This window comes from Vipera ursinii (assembly GCF_947247035.1).
Source record: "Vipera ursinii genome assembly, chromosome: 11".
Classification (NCBI taxonomy): Eukaryota; Metazoa; Chordata; class Lepidosauria; order Squamata; family Viperidae; genus Vipera; species Vipera ursinii.
The window spans coordinates 13,318,661-13,341,137 of record NC_139524.1 but is presented as its reverse complement, the minus strand read 5'-3'; the positions used below and the strand labels follow the sequence as shown (position 1 = coordinate 13,341,137).

At 44.7% G+C, this 22,477-nt stretch overlaps 1 protein-coding gene across 1 annotated transcript; it reads left to right on the top strand.

Annotated features, from left to right (window-relative positions):
* Positions 1-471: 471 nt before the first annotated feature.
* On the top strand, positions 472-19,021 carry WHAMM (WASP homolog associated with actin, golgi membranes and microtubules). Its single transcript, XM_083371020.1, has 10 exons — positions 472-1,297; positions 4,760-4,933; positions 5,973-6,123; positions 6,788-6,957; positions 7,644-7,809; positions 9,337-9,524; positions 10,849-10,935; positions 12,974-13,069; positions 14,977-15,442; positions 16,406-19,021. The coding sequence occupies exons 1-10, from the start codon at positions 665-667 to the stop codon at positions 16,702-16,704; spliced, it is 2,430 nt and encodes an 809-aa protein (XP_083227146.1). The 5' UTR covers positions 472-664; the 3' UTR covers positions 16,705-19,021.
* The last annotated feature ends 3,456 nt before the right edge of the window (positions 19,022-22,477 follow it).

Here is a 22,477-nt window from a genome sequence, read left to right as displayed (position 1 = left end):
TTCTATTCTATTCTATTCTATTCTATTCTATTCTATTCTATTCTACTTCTATTTCTATTTCTACTTCTACTTCTATTTCTATTTCTATTTCTATTTCTATTCATGGATAGCAAAGAACGAAAAATCTCTGCTTTCCAGTACTTCACAATTTCTGGCTTTGTTACCGAATCCTAAAATCATAGCCAAAAAAAAAAAAGAAAGAAAGAAAGAAAAAAAAAGGCGTGGGAGAGACAAGAGACCGCGCCGGGCAGCGTCTCTGGCAGTGGTCCCGAAAAGGCAGCTCTCCAAGCCTTGCCCTGACCACTCGGGCGATTCGTTGACCGACGAGGGAGTCACGCGTCCCGGCCAGTACACAGCTCGCTTCCCCCTCCGCCCTCTCCGAAGCTGGGCGGCCAATGAAGAGCCGAGAGAGGCGCGCGTGGCGTCAGAGGAGGAAGCCCGACCGAACAGGGCTGTCAAGCCTGGACACTTTCCCTTTCGTTCCAAGGGAAGCCAAGTTCGCTGAGCGTTCTAGAACGCGGCGGGAACCCCTTTGAAGTCTCCCTTTCCCCCGGGACGCGCGAGGGGCGGTGGGTTGGAAGAAGCGCCTTCTTTCCTTCTTTCCTTTTTTTTTTCTCCCCACCCCCACCCCACCCCCGCTGAAGGGCATCCCCGGGGGCCGCCCATGGAGCTGGAGGAGGGGCAGCCGGACAGCCTGGAAGGCTGGGTGGCCATCAAGGAGGACGTTTTCGGCCGGCCCGAGCCCCCCCACAAGCTGCGCTTCTTGGTGGCTTGGAACGCCGTGGAGAGCAAGTTCGCGGTGACTTGTCACAACCGGACTTTGCAAGAGCGAGCCGGCGCGGAGAAGGACGGAGGGAAGGAGGAGGAAGAGGAGAAGGAGGAGGAGGAAGAGGAAGAGGAAGAAGAAGAAGAGGCCGTTGACCAGCAGCGGCTGAGCTGGGCCGGCTTGTACTCCCCGCAGGCCTTGGTGGGCGTCCATCGGCAGCTGGCGGCTTTGAGCCAGCAGCTGGAGCCTTGCTTCCCCGCGCTGCCCCCTGCGCTGACCGGCCCCAGCGGCTTTTGGGCGCTGCTGTTCCCCAGCTGCCCGGTTTTGGGGGAGAGCGAGCTGGAGAGCCTGTGCCGGCGCTTGGAAGCCTACTTCGGCTGGGCCTTGGAAGTCTGCGGACGGAAGACGCTCCTGGATTCGCTCTTCGCCCACGATCAGGAGGAGGAGGAAGAGTATTTTGAACACTTGCAGGCGTTCCGCAGGAAAAACCTCAAGCGGCAGCTGACCGCGGCCAAGGAGACCTTGAGAGGGGTACGGCGTGGAAGGGCGAAGGGGAGGGAGGGGTTGACCTGGCAAAGCGTCAAAAAGCCCCTCTCGAAAAGGACTTAAGGGGGGGAGGCTTATAGTCAGGAGCCTTCAGGTGGGTTGGTTGGTTGGTTTCCCTACCCCAGGGGTCTCCAAACTTGGCCGCTTTAAGACTTGTGGACTTCCAATTCGGGTTGGTTGGTTTGTTTCCCTACCCCAGGGGTCTCCAAACTTGGCCGCTTTAAGACTTGTGGACTTCCAATTCCCAGAATTCCTCAGCCGGCCATGGGAGTTGAAGTCCACAAGTCTTAAAGCGGCCAAGTTTGGAGACACACACACACACACCGCCCTACCCAGATGGGCTAAAAAGTAATCCTGAAACTAAGCCAGCTGAGATTGATGGGTGGGTCCTGTTGTCCAGGAAAGTCTCTTCCTGACCTCTGAACTACAGTTCCCAGCATCCTTAGGAATACTGAGTAATGCCCCAGAGACGCCAGCAGTTGTAGTTCAGCAACCTCTGGAGTACTGCCGGTTTGCCCTTTCCTTTGCTCCAAGCCAGGGTTTCTGAGCTTTAGAAAAGTCTACGGGGAGTGGACTTCAACGCCGCAGAATCCCCCAGCCTGTGGGCATTGATGTCTGCACATTGTAAAATATTCCTAATCTTGAAAAACACTGCTGTAAGCCTTAAAGCACATTTACGAAGCAGACAACAAGCCAAAGCAAAGAAAGCGCAGGACTTCAACTTTTCTCAAAGTCTGCAGCTAAGAGGGCAGTCCGGCCTCCCTCTTCATCAGATTCCTTTTGACTTTTAATTCCTCTTCATCCTCAGCGTCCCCATAGATTTGTGGGGGGGAGCATAGCGTTGGGGGAAGAGAAGAAGGACTGCAGCCATTTAGGGGGATGGCCTGACCTCAACTCAATCTGATGGAAGGTTGGTTTGGACCTGGTGATGTTTTGAATAGCTCTGTCAGGACCCACCCCAATTCCACATCTTAGGAAAGAAGAACTCTTGGAGACGAGGTTGTCCAACAGGAACTTTTACTAAAACGGGGTTGACAGTGGCTACTCTAGACAGGATCTGGAAACTGTCTCGCAAGTCGGTACTTTTAAAATGTCGCCGAGCAAAAACCCTCCCCTCAGTCCATTTGGTCAGTCCCGGATCAGTCAAGTTTCAGGTGTCAAAACCCCTCGTGGGAAAAGAGAAACATCAGTACATTTGCAACCTTGTTACTTCCTCCCCTTCGCATTCCAGTTGGAGATACAACCCAGAGTTCCCCCCCCTCACCCTTTTACTTTGTTCTTCTCAGTTCAAAGGGTTTCTTCCCTGGTCTTTTGTGATGGCCTCCAGGCAGGTTAAATAAACAAACTTTGCATCTAAGGGATAGAGATGGCTCTTAACAACCCTGCCTTCTCTTCCCTTCCTTGGAAAATGGCAGCATCCAGTAAAAAAGGGGGTGAGATTTAGATTTGCACAGTGAGAAATGAAATATAAATGGATAATAATAATAATAATAATAATAATAATAATAATAATAATAATAATAAGAAGAAGAAGAAGAAGAAGAAGTTGGAAGGGACCTTGGAGGTCATCTAGTCCAACCCCCTGCTCAGGCAGGAAACCTTATACCATTTCAGGCAAATGGCTGCCCAATCTCGTCTTAAGAACCTGACAGGCTCCTTGAACAGGGACATTTCTGTAGAACTGCGTGGTCTGGTGACCCACTGCCCTTGAACATGGAACCTGATAAAGCATAAAACATCATCTGTTCTTTCAGTGGACAGTTCCTTCTCTTTGCTGGCCAGCACCCCATCTTGGCTTATGTCGAAAGAGTCTTTTATTCTGGCGTCTCTGGCCAGTTTTCAACACAAGAGCCAATGTTCTCGGGGAAGGGGTGAGCGGAGAAGCTTCACTTTGCACATCATTTTATTTAAACTTCTACAGTACCTTCTCCCCATGAGATTTTTCCATGCCTGTGAGAAGTTAGCCTGGCACTGTCTTCTCCTTAAAAACAAAAACAGCCATCTGGTCTCAGCATCCAGCCTCTCTTGCAATACATTCAAACTAGTGCAGCAGCAACCAAAAGAAGCGAATACCATTCTGGGTTGCCTTAAACAGAGGCATAGAATCAAGATCACGCGGAGTGTTAGTACCGCTTTACAAAGCCCTAGTGAGACCACACCTGGAATACTGCAGCCAATTTTGGTCACCGTATCACAAAAAAGATGTAGAGAGTTTGGGAAAAATTCAGAGAACAGCAACTAAGATGATCCAAGGCCTGGAGGCTAAAACATACGAAGAACGGCTGTGGGACTTGGGTTTGGCTAATCTAAAGAAAAGAAGAAATAGGGGAGACATGATAGCAGTGTTCCAATATTTGAGGAGCTGCCACAAAGAAGAGGGCATCAAATTATTCTCCAAAGCACCAGAGGGCAAGACAAGAAACAATGGTTGGAAACTGATCAAAGAGAGAAGCAACCTGGATGTCAGGACCCACCCCAATTCACGTCTTAGGAAAACAAAAACTCTTGGAGTCAGTTCTAGTCCAAAAGGAATTTTTACTAGGACATGTTTGGTTGTGGAAATACAAGACAGGACCTGGTATTGTTTTACAGATTGAAACTTTATAAAGAGTTCCCGGTTCAACCCCCCTTCCCTCAACCCCATTTGGTCAGCCCCCCCATCATTTACTTCGTGTCATCCCTTTCGTGGGAAAAAGGGAACTTCGGATCTTTACGGTTATTGCCTTCTTCCTTTACAGATTCAAATGGACACAGGCCAGATGCCTTCTTCCCTACCCCTCCCCTTTGTTCCCCCAGTTCAAAAGGTTTCCCTTGGTCTTTGAAATAACCTAAGGCAGGCTGAATCCACATCCGCTCCTCCTTCCTCGGGAGATGGCAGAATTCCAGGGGGGGATAATGTTTTAAACATACATTTATGAATGTGATATAAATGGATTGTGACACTGGAATTAAGGAGAAACTTCCTGACAGTGAGGACAATTAACCAGTGGAACAGCTTTCTTCAGAAATTGTGGGAGCTACATCACTGGAGATTTTTTAGAAGAAACTAGATGTTCACCTGTCTGAGATGGTATAGGTTCTCCTGCTTGAGCAGGGGGCTGGACTAGAAGACCTCCAAGGTCCCTTCCAGCTCTATTCTATTCTAGACTGTGATATTTTTCTGTGTCATATATGTGTGTGGTATGTGGATAATGTTATTTTTTGAGAGTTGAATGCAATACTGTTTCATTTTAATGTATGCTGATTACTTTACATTTAAAGTAACAATGAACTTTCTATTCTATTCTATTCTATTCTATTCTATTCTATTCTATTCTATTCTATTCTATTCTATTCTATTCTATTCTATTCTATTCTATTCTATTCTATTCTATTCTATTCTACAATCTGTCTATTCTGTTCTGTTCTGTTCTATTCTATTCTCAAACTTTATTATCATCTTGGTAGGTTCTCCACAAGCACAAAGATGCTGTTAAGCTGGTAGATTTAATGGAGCTGTACAAGGAGGAAGAGGAAGCTTATTGGGAGCTGGTTACTGTGGCAACTGAATTCTATCAATATTTATTGTTACCTTTCCGAGACATGAGAGAACTGGCCACATTATATAGACTTGAGATTCGGGTAAGTTTTTACTCTTTCAAAAAAACCCCCAATTATTCCAAGTCTTAAGGATGTACAGATTTCAATCACCGTAGCTTTTCATATTATAAAATATCCCTTCAGAATTTCCCTCTTTTGTACAATAGGTAATAGTGCCAAAAAGTTGATATCATCTTTTCATCTCGCTGTCCTGCTTTTGATTTTTTTGAGATTCTTCATCCGACAAAATTAAAAATTCAAGGCAGATGTCAGAAAAACAACAACTGGGGCTTACAATGCATTAGCAGCAAATGCAAGTTTGATTTGGGGTAGTAGGCACTCTGTGTCCTTTGGGTTTTGCTGAGCAATATTTTCCCTGGAGATTAATTTATAGAGGTCCCAACATGCGCTAACCCACCCTCCTGATAAAGTTAAAAATCCCGTGAGAACAAGCTCATTTGTGTGTGAGAAAACTAAATTTTGTTTCTTGAAAACCAACACATGGGCTGCACATGTTCACTTCAAACAGTATGACTTCTGCTTTCTTGGACAATCTGTTCAGCTGCAATTTATGGACCACAAGAATCTGACTAGATCTCTCTCAAGCTTCTCGCAAAGGTGCTTTTTTCAAGAGGCAATGGGTCTTCCTTGTTTTTTTTCCCCTTGAAAATATTTCACTTCTGGTCCAAGAAGCTTCTTCAGTTCTGACTGACTCTGAGGATACCAGTAAACTCCCAAATGGCCTCAACAACTCCCAGAGAGTTAACAACCAACCTTCAGAGTGCTAACAACCAGATGACTGCAAAGAATGTAAATCCTTCCGTTCCTCACCATTCAGTCAGAACTGAAGAAGCTTCTTGGATGAGAAGCGAAATGTTTTCAAAGAAAAAAAAACCCTCAAGAAAGTCTACTTGTCTTTTGAAAAAGCAACTTTGGGGCCACCATGACCCGGATGATAAGACATAGCGAGGAATGAAGCTGCGTTAAGAGATGAGTGCCACTGTAAGAGGAGCCTCTTGGTTTTGGGAATTGATGATCGGCCCCAGTTTGAACAGAAATGTTAAAATATCTATCCTTGCAGAAATCCTTGCAAGCGGACCGACTGGGCCCCAGAAGGATAGAAGCCTTGCAGAAAGAGGCCAAGGAATGGACCGATCGGGCAGAGGAAGCCGTGTGCTCCATTCGAAACATCACAGTTGGCTACTTCAAGGAAACTGTGACTGCACTCGCAGGTGAGAGGGCAACGAGCACAACAGACTTTCATTGAGAAAATCTAAAGTGGTGGCCATGGTGGCAATATAGGCCAGGGGTGGGAGAGCAGGTAACCCGAGGCATGGTCTATGGAAAATCGGTGCTTTTTGAATCTGTTTGCTACCTTCTCCTAAATATATTGAAATCGAGAGATGATCCATTCCTTAGCAACTTGTAACAATTGCTTTCCTCAGCAACTCCTAGTTCCGTTCGTTATTTCTTCTTCTTCTTCTTCTTCTTCTTCTTCTTCTTCTTCTTCTTCTTCTTCTTCTTCTTCTTCTTCTTCTTCTTCTTCTTCTTCCTCCTCCTCCTCCTCCTCCTCCTCCTCCTCCTCCTCCTCCTCCTCCTCCACAAAGTTCTGGTTCTTGTCCTTCTTGTGGCCTCAGCCACAGTTAATTTCTTTCCATCTTTTTCTGGGTCTGCCTTGTGTTCGTTGACCTTCTCTTTTTGTATATTCCATTCATAACAAAATGTTTAAAATGAATTCTTAGAGTTGTTTAGAGTACTTTATTGGGCCATATCTTTCCCCGTTTTATATACCTTAAACATGCTTTCCTTCTCCTGGAGAAGGAAGTGCAAGATTCTTTTTTTTAGCCAAGCCGAGACTTACTTGTGCTTCATTTTTCTTTCGTACCTGTTCATCAGCAATGCACAAACAGATGGAGCAAGATCGAAAGCGATTTGGCCAAGCTGCCTGGGCCTCTGCGTCTCCAAGATTAGAAAACTTAAAATATCTGCTAGCAAAAGAAACCCTTCAGCATATGAGAGCCAGAGAATTGTGCCTGAAACACAAAAGAGTCGATATCAGAAAGCAGGTAAGGATATTTCTCTGCCATATGCATCCATACTCTGATAAGAGTGTGATAAGAGGCTTTCAGAGTATATGACAAGAGGCTTTTTCTGACACAGCATGTCCATTTGCTGTAATAGCGCTGAAGCTGAAAAAGAAAATGGGCAGAACACCAACCAGTGAAGTCAAATGTTAGAAAAAAACAAACTGGGACAATGGAACTTGGTTATACTTAGATTTTCCTTATTGCATTTGTGATGGATTAATCCAGGGCTCTTCAAACTTGGCCCTTTTATGACTTGTGGACGTCAACTCCCAGAATTCCATGTGCCTGGCTGAGGAATTCTGGGAGTTGACGTCCACAAGACATAAAAGGGCCAAGTTTGAAGACGCCTGCTCCAGGCAGTCCAGCAAGATATCATGGTTGATGATATCAAAAACCATCAAAGAGTCTAAAAGGATCAGAAAAAGTGTGCGACCTCCCTCGAGGTGCCAACAGTGTCATCTAGTAGAGCATGCAAAGCCACATCTATCCTATACCTGGATCTGGATCGGGACTGAAAATTAGGATCCAGGTAATTCTACATCTTCTAGAATGCTACAGAGTTGCCCATCATTATCATCTCAACCGCCCTCTCCCAAAGGTGTCATTTTGCATGTAATATTTGTGGCCTTAAAGATGTCTCCTGTTTTGTTTGGAAATTTCCCAAGATGGAGACACTCGGGGAGCAGAACAATGACGTGGCTCAGGTGGAAAAACTGGAACTAGAGTATTATGAAACCCAGTTGGAGCTGTATGAGGTACAGTTTGAAATACTGAAGAATGAAGAAATGTTGTTGGTTACGCAGCTGGAGACTTTGAGAAGGCAAATCAAAGGTGAGGACTGAAGACAGGATATATTGCCTATGCTTTGCATTTTAATCTCAGCCAGGCTATTTCTCGTTGGCCCTCAATTAAAACAGGAGAATTCTTCCTTTGCTGCATTTCTCCAAGTTCTGCAATGCAATAAATGCATTTATGGAGGAGGGAGGGGTAAAGGCTTGGGGAAAAAAACATGTCAGAGAAAATTGCAGTGGAAAATAGGTAACATTTATCTACAGAATCTACCATTTAAATCTGACTGTTCCAAATTTAAGATTCTTTTAAAAACCACAGAAAAGAAAGTGCAAAAAAGGAGGTTTGTAATTTTTCAATCTCTTAATTATAGCCTGGCCTTAAGGCACTGCATTATCTAATTCCCCAGATCCCAAAGATGCTTTTCCATAAGGCTGGACTTTCTTTTTTTTTTCTTTGAAAATATTTCACTTCTCATCTAAGAAGTTTCTACAGCGCTTCAAAACTTGACGAAGCTTCTTGGATGCAAAATGCAAAGTTTTCAAGGGAACACCCCCACACACACCCAAAAGTCCAGCTGCTTTTGGAAAAGCCTCTTTGGGACAACCATGACCTGGATGATTGAGAATCTCCACAGACATAATTCCCCAGGTATTACTAATGCAATCAGAAGATACCAATCTGGAAAACAAACAAAATAAATCTTCCTCCAGCAGCATGTTGAAACAGGCAAGATAGAGATGAACTGTCACGATGGAAGCCCCGCCCCTTTTGTAAATATATCACCATTGTGCCCGCCCTTTGCAGATGCCACTATTCTCCACTTACAGTGGATGCATATGGAAAATCAGTCATTGCTCCTAATGATCCATTAAGCCACGGGTAGGCAACCTCGGGGGACGCGGTGGCTCAGTTAGGACACTGAGCTTCTCAATCAGAAGGTCGGCAGTTTGGCGGGTCGAATCCTGAGTGCCGCGTAACAGAGTGAGCGCTTGTTACTCGTCCCAGCTTCTGCCAACCTAGCAGTTTGAAAGCACGTAAAAATGCAAGTAGAAAAATAGGGACCACTACAGTGGGAAGGTAACAGCGTTCCGTGCGCCTTTGGCCTCTAGTCATGCCGGCCACATGACCATGGAGACGTACTCGGACAAGCACTGGCTCTTCGGCTTTGAAACGGAGATGAGCACCGGCCCCTAGAGTCGGAAAAGACTAGCACACATGTCCGGGGGAACCTTTACCTTTACCTTTAGGCAACCTTGCCTCTTTTATGACTCTTGGACTTCAACTCCCAGAATTCCCTGTGCTGGCTCAGGAATTCTGGGAGTAGAAGTCCACGAGTCATAAAAGAGCCAAGGTTGCCTACCCCTGCATTAGGCACTAGATACTAATTAGTGTATCTGAAAGACTTCTGGTTGCTTACTCTATGCCCCAAGTCTTCAGCTGAATTAAAGGACCACAACTATCAGCGAATGTCTTGAGTTTTCTAGCAAGGCAGTAAAGCTGGCAGGAGAGGCTGTGTGTGTGTGCGTGTGCATATTTTACTTACTGAAATCCTTGCTCCTTCTATAGAGATCCAAGATGAAGTGATCTATTATGACACCTGTGAAAACTCTGAGGAATTAGAAGCTATGGATCAGGCCCTGGAAGAAAGCCATGCCTCTTCTTCCGAGGTGGCACGGCTCAGGCAGAAGACCCAGCAGCTGGAGACAAAACGGGGCATTATCTGCTCCAGGAGAGCGTATCTCAGGAATAAAAAGGTAACTGGTTCAGAAAGAGGAACCTTGGACAAACGTGGCACATCTGTTGAGTCTTGGGATGCTTCTGGATTCTTCTTGGGGAAAAAAACCCCCCAGAATTTAGGCAGTGGATTTCCCACTTTGGGAAAACAGAATCTCCTAGACCAGAGGTCCCCAATCTTTTGGGCACCGGGGATCAGTTATGTGAAGAGGTTTTTCCGCAGATCGGAGGGTGCATGACTTGTGTGCTGCCAGCATCCTACGGATGGGGCTTTGCTTGTTTGTGTGGACCCGATTCTGGCATACCACGGCCTGGTACTGGTCCACGGCCCGGGGGATGGGCACCCCTGTGCTAGACCTAACATCTCTAAACTATATGGAGTTCAGATGTTGCTGAACTACAGCTCCTAGCATAACCATCCCATATTGCGATGAAGGAAAGATCCCGGGAACCAAAGCAACCAATAAGATTGGAGGATCACAGGCTGTCTGAGGATAGATGAATTTGGAGCCCTGTTATCCATAACTCCAGGATTTCGGACCCTGTAGCTCCTGTTGTTGTTTTTTCCCCCTAAAAAAAGTGTGTAAATTAAACACTATGACAATAATTCATACATTAGAAAACAGTCTAAAAAAATTTGTTTGTGTGGACGTGGGAATCCAGGCAGAAACGTTGATTCTTTTTGCATGGAATTTGTAGAGCTATGAAAAAAGAAGGTTGGCCTGGTATTGGGGATGGCTGCTTGCACTATTATTCCTTTTATTAAGGAATAATTATTAAGCAAAGTGGGGGCAGGGGATTAGTGCCTCCCTTGGGTCAGGAGAGAGGATCAAAGGCATCAAGGAGGCCCTGGGTTAACCTACTGCTGATAAACAGGGGCTAAAGTACATGCAACCAGTTAGCAAGAGTCTGTACGTAATCTAACCCCTTTCCCCATGCAGTAGATCTAACTAATGAGAGTCAGTTGAGAATCCGTTTTTCTTGGCTGGAAGTGACCATTAGAATTTTTTTTCCCCAACATGATGCTGCCCCACCAAGCTCCTTATTATCACCAGTTGGGAGAAACTCTCCAGAATTGCAAACAACGGTGTTTTCCAACCCTACCTGGAGATGGCAGGTCTTAGGGCTGGAACAATTTTGTTCGCAAATGATTCTAAGTTATGTCTTTTTCCCGTAATCCTTTGCATGGGGGCTTGACTTGTTGTTGTTGTTTAGAAAGTTCAGGGCAAGTGGAAAGTTTCAAAACTATGAACCTGACATTCTGATTCAATGGTAAATAATTTCTGCCTGAATCTTCAGATTTCGGCCAGTGGAATATTTTACACTGATTTCTTCCCTCTCCAGGACCAATGTGAAGAGAGCCGGCGTTTGAGGCTCCAGCAGGCACAGGAGACCACACGCTACTTCCAACAGCATCACAGCATCCAGATTGTATGTATCGAGAAGTGGAAAGTAGAGAGAGCGTTCTGTTTCAAGTGATAATAGGGGCCAGTGTGCTCTGTGTCAAAAAAGCAACAAAGTGCAGACTTTATTTTGTTTAGTTTAGTTTGAAGGCAGTCTAGGTAGCTTTCATAATACAGGATGGCTACTGCTATTTCAAAACCAGAAAGGCATCAGTTCATTGGAAGCTGTAGCACCCGACAACTTGATGGGGTATAGATTGATATAGACTGGTATAAGGTAAAGGTAAAGGTTCCCCCGCACATGCGTGCTAGTCGTTTCCGACTCTAGGGGGCGGTGCTCATCTCCGTTTCAAAGCCGAGGACGTCTCCGTGGTCATGTGGCCAGCATGACTAGATGCCAAAGGCACACGGAACGCTGTTACCTTCCCACCTATTTTTCTAATTGCATTTTTACGTGCTTTCGAACTGCTAGGTTGGCAGAAGCTGGGACAAGTAACAGGCGCTCACTCTGCTACGCGGCACTCGGGATTCGACCCGCCAAACTGCCGACCTTCCGATCGACAAGTTCAGCGTCCTAACCCACTGAGCCACCGCGTCCCTAGACTGGTATATGCGGGGTATAAACTGGCTCAGTGCCTCAGTAGTTAAAGATGCTGAGCTATTCATCTGGAGAGCTGACAGCCAGGGTTTGAGACCCAACCGCATGATGGGTGAGCTCCCGTTCCTTGCCTCAGTTCTTGCTCACCTAGCATTTTGAAGATGATTAGGGGACTGGAGACTAAAACATACAAGGAACAGCTGCTGGAATTGGGTATGTCTAGTTTAATGAAGAGAAGGACTAGGGGTGACATGATAGCAGCCTTCCAATATCTCAGGGGCTGCCACAAAGAGGAGGGAGTCGAGCTATTCTCCAAAGCGCCCGAAGGCAGGACAAGATGGAAACTAATCAAGGAGAGAAGCAACCTAGAACTAAGGAGGAATTTCCTGATGGTTAGAACAATTAACCAGTGGAAAGGCAAGCCTTCAGAAGTTGTGAATGCTCCAACACTGGAAGTTTTTAAGAAGAGACCGGACAGCCATTTGTCCAAAATGGTATAAGGTTTCCTGCCTGAGCAGGGGGTTGGACTAGAGGACCTCCAAGGTCCCTTCCAACTTTATTATTATTATTATTATTATTATTATTATTATTATTATTATTATTATTATTATTATTAAATGCAAGTAGATAAATAGGTACCACTTTGGTGGGAAGGTAGCAGCATTCTGTGCACTTCAGAATATAGTCATGCTGCTCATATGACCACGGAAATGTCTTGGGATGACGCTGGTTCCCTCAGCCAAGAAGCAGAGATGTGCACTGCACTTTAGAGTCGAACACAACTGGACAGGAGACCTCTTTGCCTCTTTAGAGTGATGCCATTTATATGTTGCTCTTAGCTACAGACTTTCAGTTTTCTGGAGTTTGGAGCTGAGAGCGCAATCTTACTTTCTGTCCATTTCTAAGCAAGCTTCATGGCTTGCGCTTTGGTTTTCTCCAAGCAAATGTACCTTAGGATTGCTTACGAGCGGGTGGGTCTCGTGGGAAATCCTAACAACAACAACAACTATAATGACAACATTTATTTATGGTCCCAGACCAATAAACGAGAATCTAAACAAGGTAATCAACTGTTGAAAGGAAGAGGTATTTATGTAGACTCATAATTAATTCTATATAAATTCCAGGGCTGGGCAGCACTTTTTTTTTGTGTGTTAACGCTTCATGCAAGAGTGCAAATATAGCATCTGTCTGTAACTCCTTAAAGCAGCCATGCCATTTCCTGAGATTTGCACATCTGCCTTTCACAGCTGCTTTCAGGTGTGGCACTCAGGTGTGGCAGATTCCAGAGCGGTTTTTGGATATCAGATCAGAAATACTGCACAACACCCTTAATTTCTCTCCTTTTTCCTCTTCTCCCTTCCCCGAGCCCATTCCATAATCTAGCACTGCAATGTTTGAAGCTACTTAGTTGCACTGGAAACAGAGTTCTATATGTGTGGATTAAGGGTTGTCATTCAACCCGCAGAAAAGAGAGAAGAGAAAAGAAGATGAGAAAAAGAAAAAAGCCTGGATAAAGGAGGAGCGGCAGAAAACTCTGGAGAGGCTAAAATCATTCAAGGAGGCAAGTATCACAATTTATCTCGTTCTTCAGCACTCTTGCAGAACATTTTGCTTCGGAAAATAGAAACAAGGACTGATTATTAGTAGCCTGGCCTGGTCAGCCGCAAGGAGAGCATCAGTCATGAGATAACAACTCTGGATTTAGGAACCACAAGGAGGGCATCCATAGGTTTTGCGCAGAATTTAATCCGTGTCACCTTGATGCAACTGTGCCCCTGTGGTTTAGGAAGAGAATATTGGAATGAGAGCACAGCGGAAGTGGCACGTACAGGAAAACGATAAAGCTCATCTTTCGACACAAAGAGCTGCTTTCACAGAGGTGGTGGTGGGGAAATGAGGTCTTTCTAGTTGCTGCTGGGTTGCTGTCACGCCTTCTGGATATAACTTGCTAGAACAGATTGAAGCTCCACCTAGTTTACAGTCATGTTAAGGAGAAGTGGGTGGAGGGGCACAGTAGCTAAGTCCTTGCTGATTGGACCCTCTTTGCTTTTAAACTGCCAGAGGCTGCTGGGAAAAGCTACAAAACTGTGAGTTAAGGAGAAGTGGGTGGAGGGGCACAGTAGCTAAGTCCTTGCTGATTGGACCCTCTTTGCTTTTAAACTGCCAGAGGCTGCTGGGAAAAGCTACAAAACTGTGAGTTAAGGAGAAGTGGGTGGAGGGGCACAGTAGCTAAGTCCTTGCTGATTGGACCCTCTTTGCTTTTAAACTGCCAGGGGCTGCTGGGAAAAGCTACAAAACTGTGAGTTAAGGAGAAGTGGGTGGAGGGGCACAGTAGCTAAGCCCTTGCTGATTGGACCCTCTTTGCTTTTAAACTGCCAGGGGCTGCTGGGAAAAGCTACAAAACTGTGAGTTAAGGAGAAGTGGGTGGAGGGGCACAGTAGCTAAGCCCTTGCTGATTGGACCCTCTTTGCTTTTAAACTGCCAGGGGCTGCTGGGAAAAGCTACAAAACTGTGAGTTAAGGAGAAGTGGGTGGAGGGGCACAGTAGCTAAGTCCTTGCTGATTGGACCCTCTTTGCTTTTAAACTGCCAGAGGCTACTGGGAAAAGCTACAAAACTGTGGGTTAAGGAGAAGTGGGTGGAGGGGCACAGTAGCTAAGTCCTTGCTGATTGGACCCTCTTTGCTTTTAAACTGCCAGAGGCTGCTGGGAAAAGCTACAAAACTGTGAGTTAAGGAGAAGTGGGTGGAGGGGCACAGTAGCTAAGTCCTTGCTGATTGGACCCTCTTTGCTTTTAAACTGCCAGAGGCTGCTGGGAAAAGCTACAAAACTGTGAGTTAAGGAGAAGTGGGTGGAGGGGCACAGTAGCTAAGTCCTTGCTGATTGGACCCTCTTTGCTTTTAAACATCAAATCATAAACTAAACAGTCAGGGCTGGGTTGAAAGAATCATACTAAGCCAGAGGGAAACCTCCTCCAGGTCAACAATTCATCCAGCTTTCCATGTCGAAACAGATGACACTGTTAGCCTTTTCAGTGAGCTGGCTGAGCATGTTACGTGAAGACCCTCTCGACTCTTAGGGACCTATGGGATACGGAAAACACGTCTGTGGGTTTGTCTATGGAGAGTCTCAATCATCCAGGTGATGGTTGCACCACAGGTGGTTTTCCAACAGGCAGCTGGACGCCTTTGTTTTTTTTTCCCCTTGAAGAACATTTTTCTTCTCATCCCAGGAGCTTCTTCCGTTCTCAATGGACTGAGGAATCTTCTTGGAAGAGAAGCGAAACGTTTTTCAAGGGGGAAAAAAACCAAAACACCAAGAAAGTCCAATTGCCTTTTGAAAAAGCACGTTTGAGACGTCCAAGGGTTTGATAGCCACAGCGGACTAATTGCAGCCAGCTCACCTGCTGTTTTCAAATCGGGCTGCTGGTCAGGGGCAGTTCCCCCAAACTGACACCTTCTCACCTTGCAGAAATGCCCCGCAGAGTTTGTGCTGAAGACTTCCCGCTCTCAGCCCGTCAACTCCAAGCAGGCTGGACCACGGCGACCTCCTGCAGTTCCCCCCCAGGCTGGTTCAATCCGGAAGGGTCCAGCTGCCAAGCAATCCAGGAATCTCCATCCGGCACAAGTCAGGACTTCCAAAGCACCATGTCGGAAGCCTTCCAGAGATGTTCCCATCCAGATTTTTGTGCCACCACATGGCCCGGAGCCTCCCAAGGAAGGGGGTGGGGCACCCCTCTCTGTGCCCCCACCCCCACCTCCTCCTCCTCCTCTTCCTCCTCCAGCCCCACCGCTGCCTAGTGTCCAGACTGCTTGCCTCAAAAGCACAGGCGCCCAAGATAAACCGGGGCCTCTTGTGTGCGAAGGCTCTGCTAAAGACAAGACTTCCTTGCAGAAAGAAGATGTTGCATCCAGATGCCCAACCAAGAATTATACAGGTAAAGGGATAGAGCGCTCTTTTTCTTCCGTACACACACACACACACGCACGCACACGCTACAGGTAGTCCTCACCTTATGGCCACTGAGGCCAAAAATTATATTTAAGGGAGACAGGAGTTTCGCCCCATTGTACGACTGTTCTTGCCACCTTTGTTAAGTGAATCGCTGCAGTTGTTAAATTAGTAACCCGGTTGTGAAGTGAACCTGGCTTCCACACTGACTTTGCTTGTCAGAAGGCCGCAAAAGATGGATCACATGACCCCGGGACACTACAGCCGTCATAAATGTGAGTCAGTTATCAAGCATCCGAATGTAAATCACCTGACCGTGGAGATGCGGTGATGGTCATAAGTATTAAACCTATTAAAACCTTATTGAAAATCATCAGAAGTCCCTTTTTCAGTGCTGTTGTAACTCTGAATGGTTACTAAATGGACTGTTGTAAAATGAGGACTACCTGTAGAAACATTAGCGGATATTATATTCTATCACATAATATCAGAAAAATTCGTCCCCGGGTTCTCATTGAAGGACAATGGAGTTCGAAAAGCTGCAGATCCAACATACTTTCGTTTGCATAGCAAATAAAATGCAAAGGTTTAGTTGAAGCTGCTGTGTTTATGTGCAACACAGCGTCTCTCGCCTAGGGTGTTCCCTTAAGTCAGGGATCCTCAAACGTGGCCACTTTAAGACTTGTGGACTTCAACTCCCAGAATTCCCCAGCCCGCTAAATAGAATATCAAAAGAAAGAAGCAATAAAAATTTATTCCACAATAATTGACTGTAAAATAAAACAGAATGCTACCTCTGGGAAATTATAGACCAGTAAGCAGCTCTGTTTTTGACAAAAACCAGGCCTGGAAGTCAGTATTAAGGCTGCCTTAGGTAGCCTTCTCCTCGGGTTGTTGTTGTTGTTTTCTTCATCCAAGAATGACATTGTTTTAACTTGTTCCACCTCAGGGACCATGGATGAGGTCTTGGCTTCCCTCAAGCGTGGCGAAGTCCTCCTTCGCAAAGTGGATCTGCCCATGCAGGCACCCTCCAGTGGCAATTCTCTCAATGAGAGCATTTTTGCTGCCATTAGGCAAGGGGTTAAACTACGGAAGGTCAATCAAGAGCCCAAGGAAGGCGTGGCGAAGGGTTCCGGCAATGAGCTGGAGCAAAGCATCAAGGCAGCCATCCAGAGGATTAAGAAGGTCTCAGCTGACTCCGATGAGGACGAAAATGGTGACTGCAGCAACGAGGAATGGAATAGTTAACAGAGCAGTTGGCTGGTCAAGAGCTCCTCAGAAGCTCATGAGGGAATCTTGGGTGAGAAGACAGCTAACCGAAAAGGCATGCCAAACGGCAAGAGTGGTTTGTGGCCCAACGAGTTGGCTATTGCCTGCATGAATTGGGCACCCCAGAATTCTCAGCAACACTTAATGGAGTTTTGGGGCAGCTGAAGAAGTGTAGGAAATTCTCCTTGATCAATGTCAGACGTTTCCAAGCTGTCAAGCAAATTTAGGACAAATCCTTTACTGCCACCGAGCTTTGTGCTTTGAAGTTTGCACATTTTCTGTCTTTCTCTTTTTTGCAAGGGGGTCACAGCACCCCTTTAGGGGATCGGAGTAGTGACAATTTAATTAAAAAATCCCTCTTGGCCCCAGCTCAAACTTACACTACTGTATGGAAACACTATTCATTTGATTAAGCCTGTTCCAAAACCATCATTAAAATTGTCCTAGGAGAATGAATGAATTCTCAGAAATTACTCCTCAGGTGCATGGGACAGAGATAAATTATTGCCACGTGACACATTTGCAAAAAACAAAACTTTTACATATTCTTAGATCAGTGAAAGGTGAGCTCTTTGGATATTTTCTTTTCTATGAAAATATGGACCTGGTTACACCGGATATTTGCTGACTAGAAGGGTTTTAGTTTAAATGGAAATGGCTTCTTTCAACATGGCCAAAACAGGGAGACCTGAGTTGTTGGTAATATATGTGGGAGGGATCGGGTGCCCTTGTCGACCACAAGGAAAATATGAATGTTTGCAAGAAAATAACCAAGCTTGGAGAGCACCAAGCCTTCACACACACACACACACACACACACTCAACTGTAGGAATAATTCTCAAAACAACACTGGCCAGATTATTCATCTCTTCAAAAAAAACTAGATCATCAATTTCCCATCAGTATGGAATGAGTGAATTCAAGGATCTAGGATCCTCTTCAGCTGCTGAGAGCAAGGCATCCTGAGATGGGTGATGTCACCACACCAGAAACCCTCCTGGAAGTGTCTACGCCAGAGGTCTTCAAACTTGGCCCTCAGCTAGGCATGCCGGCTGAGGAATTCTGGGAGTTGGGAATTCCATAAGTCATAAAGGGGCCAAGTTTGAAGACCCCTGGTCTACACATTATACTTGGCTACCTCAATGAAGGAATAGGGCAGGGGTAGGCAACCTTGGCTCTTTTATGACTCTGGGAGTTTTATGATTTTGGGAGTTGAAGTCCACGAGTCATAAAAGAGCCAAGGTTGCCTACCCCTGGAATAGGGTCTTATTTGCATCAGGCTTATTGCATTTGCCAAATCCCATCTTTATTACCTTCACCGCCATCCCACTGACTAGGAATATTGGCTGAGATCAGAAGTAGCGTATTATTTAATGTATGCTTCATCTGCAAGGGCCAGAATCTTAAATTCAGCCATGTCAAAAATGAACTTCAACTTCCCGTCAGAACAGATGGCATATCTCATCTCTTTTGCCACATTTCGCATTTCTGAATATTTCTTGTGACCCTGCCAGTGTGCCAAATGCGAAATCTCTTCTATGTGGTGAAATATATTCTTGATCTATGTCAGAATGTTCCAAGCTTGATTGTGTCGAGACTTCTCTCCAATATCTGTTGTTTACCATCTGTTTGCAATGTCAGTGTTAAGTTGTACCAGAAGGCTTAAAATGAATTCTTAAATCTTTTTTTAAATTAGCAGTATTTCTAATGCATCCCAAAAGCCAACGATTGTAAAACTAACTGTTTTCCAACAGTTCTAACACATGTCTGTTTATATCCGTCAGGTATTCTAATGTAAAAAAGAAGATGACTGAATCTCTAGTTCTCTAGATGGTTTTCAACTGTAGCTCTCATAATACCTTATGCCAGGGGTAGGCAACCTGGGTTCTTTTATGACTCGTGGACTTCAACTCCCAGAATTCCTGAGCCAGCATGGCTCAGCTTGGAAACCTCTCCCTTTCCCCTCAGCATGGCTGGCTCAGGAATTCTGGGAGTTGAAGTCCACAAGTCATAAAAGAGCCAAGGTTGCCTACCTCTGCCTTATGCTAAAATCATGGACATGGCACTAATGAAATATATATATTTACCTTGTAATAAATAGCTTTCCAATTTAACTTGGATAAAAAATCCTTTCAGATCTTTGTAAACTTTCTTCCAATTCATAATGTGTATTTGTTTCTAAATTTACAAAAAAAAATGTACACCAATAATCACGTTTAAGACCCAATAGGGTTAAAACATACTAGTGTGGTGCTTTTTTTTACATTGCCAGTGATAAACTTCCATCTTTGAAGACCCTGGAGTAATGCGTGTTATGTTGTTCTCAGCATAATAGTTTGTCAAACAGGATGCTCAGATGGAGACATACAGTGCTTGTGTGTATCTACTCAAGAGTAAGCATCACTGAACTCCTTGGGAATTATTGGCAGCTGTGTAGTCATTTTACTCTTAGCATTTTACTTGTGGCATGTACTGCTCAATGTATCTACTCAACGTATGCTACTTTTCATGGTGACTTACCTTCATTAGGGACCAGTCCAAAGATTATATAGGTGGTCACAAGACAGCACTGGAGATTTTAAGCAAGAGCTTGAGTAGGCGAGCAAAGCATTCCTGGCTTTCCAAGCAGGTAGATGATAGGACTGGCATTTTTTATGGTATTTCCTGTACGGGTGGATAACACATGATAAAACCTATGCCAATTCACTTCCAGGTAGAAAAGAAAATCTAGTTTTATAAGGTAAAGGTAAAGGTTCCCCCGTACATGCGTGCTAGTCGTTTCCGACTCAGGGGCCGGTGCTCATCTCCATTTCAAAGCCGAAGAGCCAGCGCTTGTCCGAGGACGTCTCCGTGGTCATGTGGCCGGCATGACTAGACGCCAAAGGCGCACGGAACGCTGTTACCTTCCCACCGTAGTGGTCCCTATTTTTCTACTTGCATTTTTTACGTGCTTTCGAACTGCTAGGTTGGCAGAAGCTGGGACGAGTAACAGGCGCTCACTCTGTTATGCGGCACTCGGGATTCGACCCGCCAAACTGCCGACCTTCTGATCGACAAGCTCAGCGTCCTAACCCACTGAGCCACCGTGTCCTAGTTTTATAGTCCATGCTTATTTTGGAAGCAAATGGAGAAGGGACACCTTCGTCTAGACTAGTCCTTGGCTTATATTGTATATTGTCCTGAGTCAATTGAATGAGGAAACCATATAAATTAGGCAAATTAATTCATTTCCATTAATAAGTGATGAGGTCATGATCGTATTGCTTTGCAAGAGAAGTCCCGGTAACTGTTGTAACTTAAGAGACCACACGGGTTGTTAAGAGAGGACTTGAAATGAGCAGAGTCCTAGGTGAATAGGCCAGTGGGTGAGACTTGAGGACAGGAAGTTAAGTGCAGCTGTAGAGGATCGGCAGGTGGGAAGGTGCTGCAGAGTACAAGGTCCCTGGGTTGTTGTACTCTGAACCAGGGTTCCTCAGGAGAAGCTTCAACTTGTTATTTCTCCTACCAGCTTCTCCACTGTGACTGTCTTGACTTTGCATGTAGGAAGTCAGCAGAAAAGGTTGCAAATGGCGATCACACAAGTCATGACTGGGATCTGGTGGTCAAGTAAATCCTGGCTGCAGAGGTGCTGCAACAGCCACAGGTTTACAGACTCATAAGTGCCCCATTGTAACTTCAAACAGTAACTGAATGAGTTTTATGACATAACCTGAGGACAACCTCCAAGCAGCGAGAACTAAATTGTTCTGTGGAGTTTATATCCCTATTTTTTGATCAGGTCACGGGCATCTCTGATTTTGATTCTTAAAAGGCAACTGCAATGATAAAGACAGATCTGAAAAAGCCCTGGTGTCTAGCTAGCATCGTTACACACATGAAAAATAGGCCTTGGTTTGCCCCATTACAAATCTTTCTTCTGTATTCGGAAAACTGCTGCTGATTGCTGATTTTTCTTTTTAGACCTCAGAGATGGAGTACCTCTAAAGATATTTTATTCACTCACTTTGACAAGTTCGTGATGCATTCACAAGACTTTTCCTCCACTGCCGTGGGTCTACATCCATCCATTCTTCTTGTTTTGCTTGTCTCGGATTTTGGTTCGGAGAAATGAGTGCCTAATGCAATTTTCCAGAAGGATAGCAGTGACAGAAGTAAGTGCTGAGGTTATTTAAGTTGAGGGTTTAAAATAGAAATGAGATAGCCTTAGAAATACTTGGTAGAAACCCAATATGGGGTTGAAACTCCAGCAGCTACTTAGAATAACAGAATAACAGAGTTGAAAGGGATTTTGGAGGTCTTCTAGTCCAACCCCTGCTCAAGCAGGCAACTCTATACCATTTCAAACAAATGGTTGTCCAGTCTCTTCTTAAAACTTCCAGTGCACCCAAAACATCTGGAGGCAAGTCGTTCCACTGATTAATTGTTCTAACTCCTCAGTTCTAGGTTGCTTCTCTCTATTAGTTTCCATCCGTTGCTTCTTGTCCTGCCTTCAGGCGCTTTGGAGAAGAGCTTGACTCCCTCTTCTTTGGGGCAGCCCCTGAGATATTGAAACATGCCCAATTCCAGCACCTGTTCTTCATATGTTTTGGCCTCCAGTCCCCTGATCATCTTTGTTGCTCTTCTCTGCACTTAAAGAAAAGGCTACTCCATGTAAAAAGCCATTTTACCACAAGAAAATGGCTTCCTTCTTTCTCCATTTTGGTATTTCCAAAATTCTGCAAGGGCAGAAAGTCTTCACAATGCCCTGCTGGAAGATTGGGGATTATTATTATTTTTTAAATTCAGTGGCAACATTGGGAGGGGAGTTATGAAGAATGTAAATCATTTCTCCAACTCTGAGGGGGTGGGGGAAAATCCGTTTTGTTAGGAAACACATCCTAGCCAAAGCAGAGAATACAGAACAAATGTTAGCCTTATTTAACCTCCTCCTTGACAGAATTACCAGGCAAAGATACTGAATTAATCATAACAGGAGGCAGACAGAGGAATATGAGCATTAGACCATTTACAAAAGCAATTTTGTTCCATACTTTCTGGTTGATCCTTAGGATTTCAACTGCCCCATTTCTATGAATATATATTTGGTCAAGAAATGCTGATACTGATGCTCCTAATGAGAGATGCAGTAATTTAAAAATGCTGTAATCTCCAGTTCAGTGTCACTTGAAAGAAAAAAACAAATGTCTGCACAGGTTATCATTGTTTTTATTATTTCATGAAGCATCACATCCATTCTAAGCTCCAAATCTTGGCTTCAGACACAGCTTCTGAATAGTGGCTACCGTAATTATTAATTTTTTATTATTAGTTATTAAATTTGTATGCCTCCCATTAGTGGTACGAGGCAACTCTGGGCAGCTCTGAGTAATTCTAGAATAAAGTACGGAAAATCTAAACTGAAACCTAAAGAATGAAAATAGTTACGAAAGATCAAACCGCGGGCAGAATATTTCACAAAGATATTGGTCTTCTAATCACTAAAACATTTGATTAAGCTTGAAAAGTCTTCACCTCATTTCTAAAACTAGAAGCGGGTCTGCTAAATGTGGCTCCACTGGCAGTGATTTCTAGAATTCTTTATTGGTCAAGTGTGATTGGATACACACAAGGAATTTGTCTCTGGTGCATAAGCTCCGTGTACATACAAGCAACAAGGGATAATCATAATCATAAAATACAAATCGTAAATCATAGATGTAACATTCAGTGATAGTCATAGGATACTAAAGGCTTGGAGACCAAAACATACGA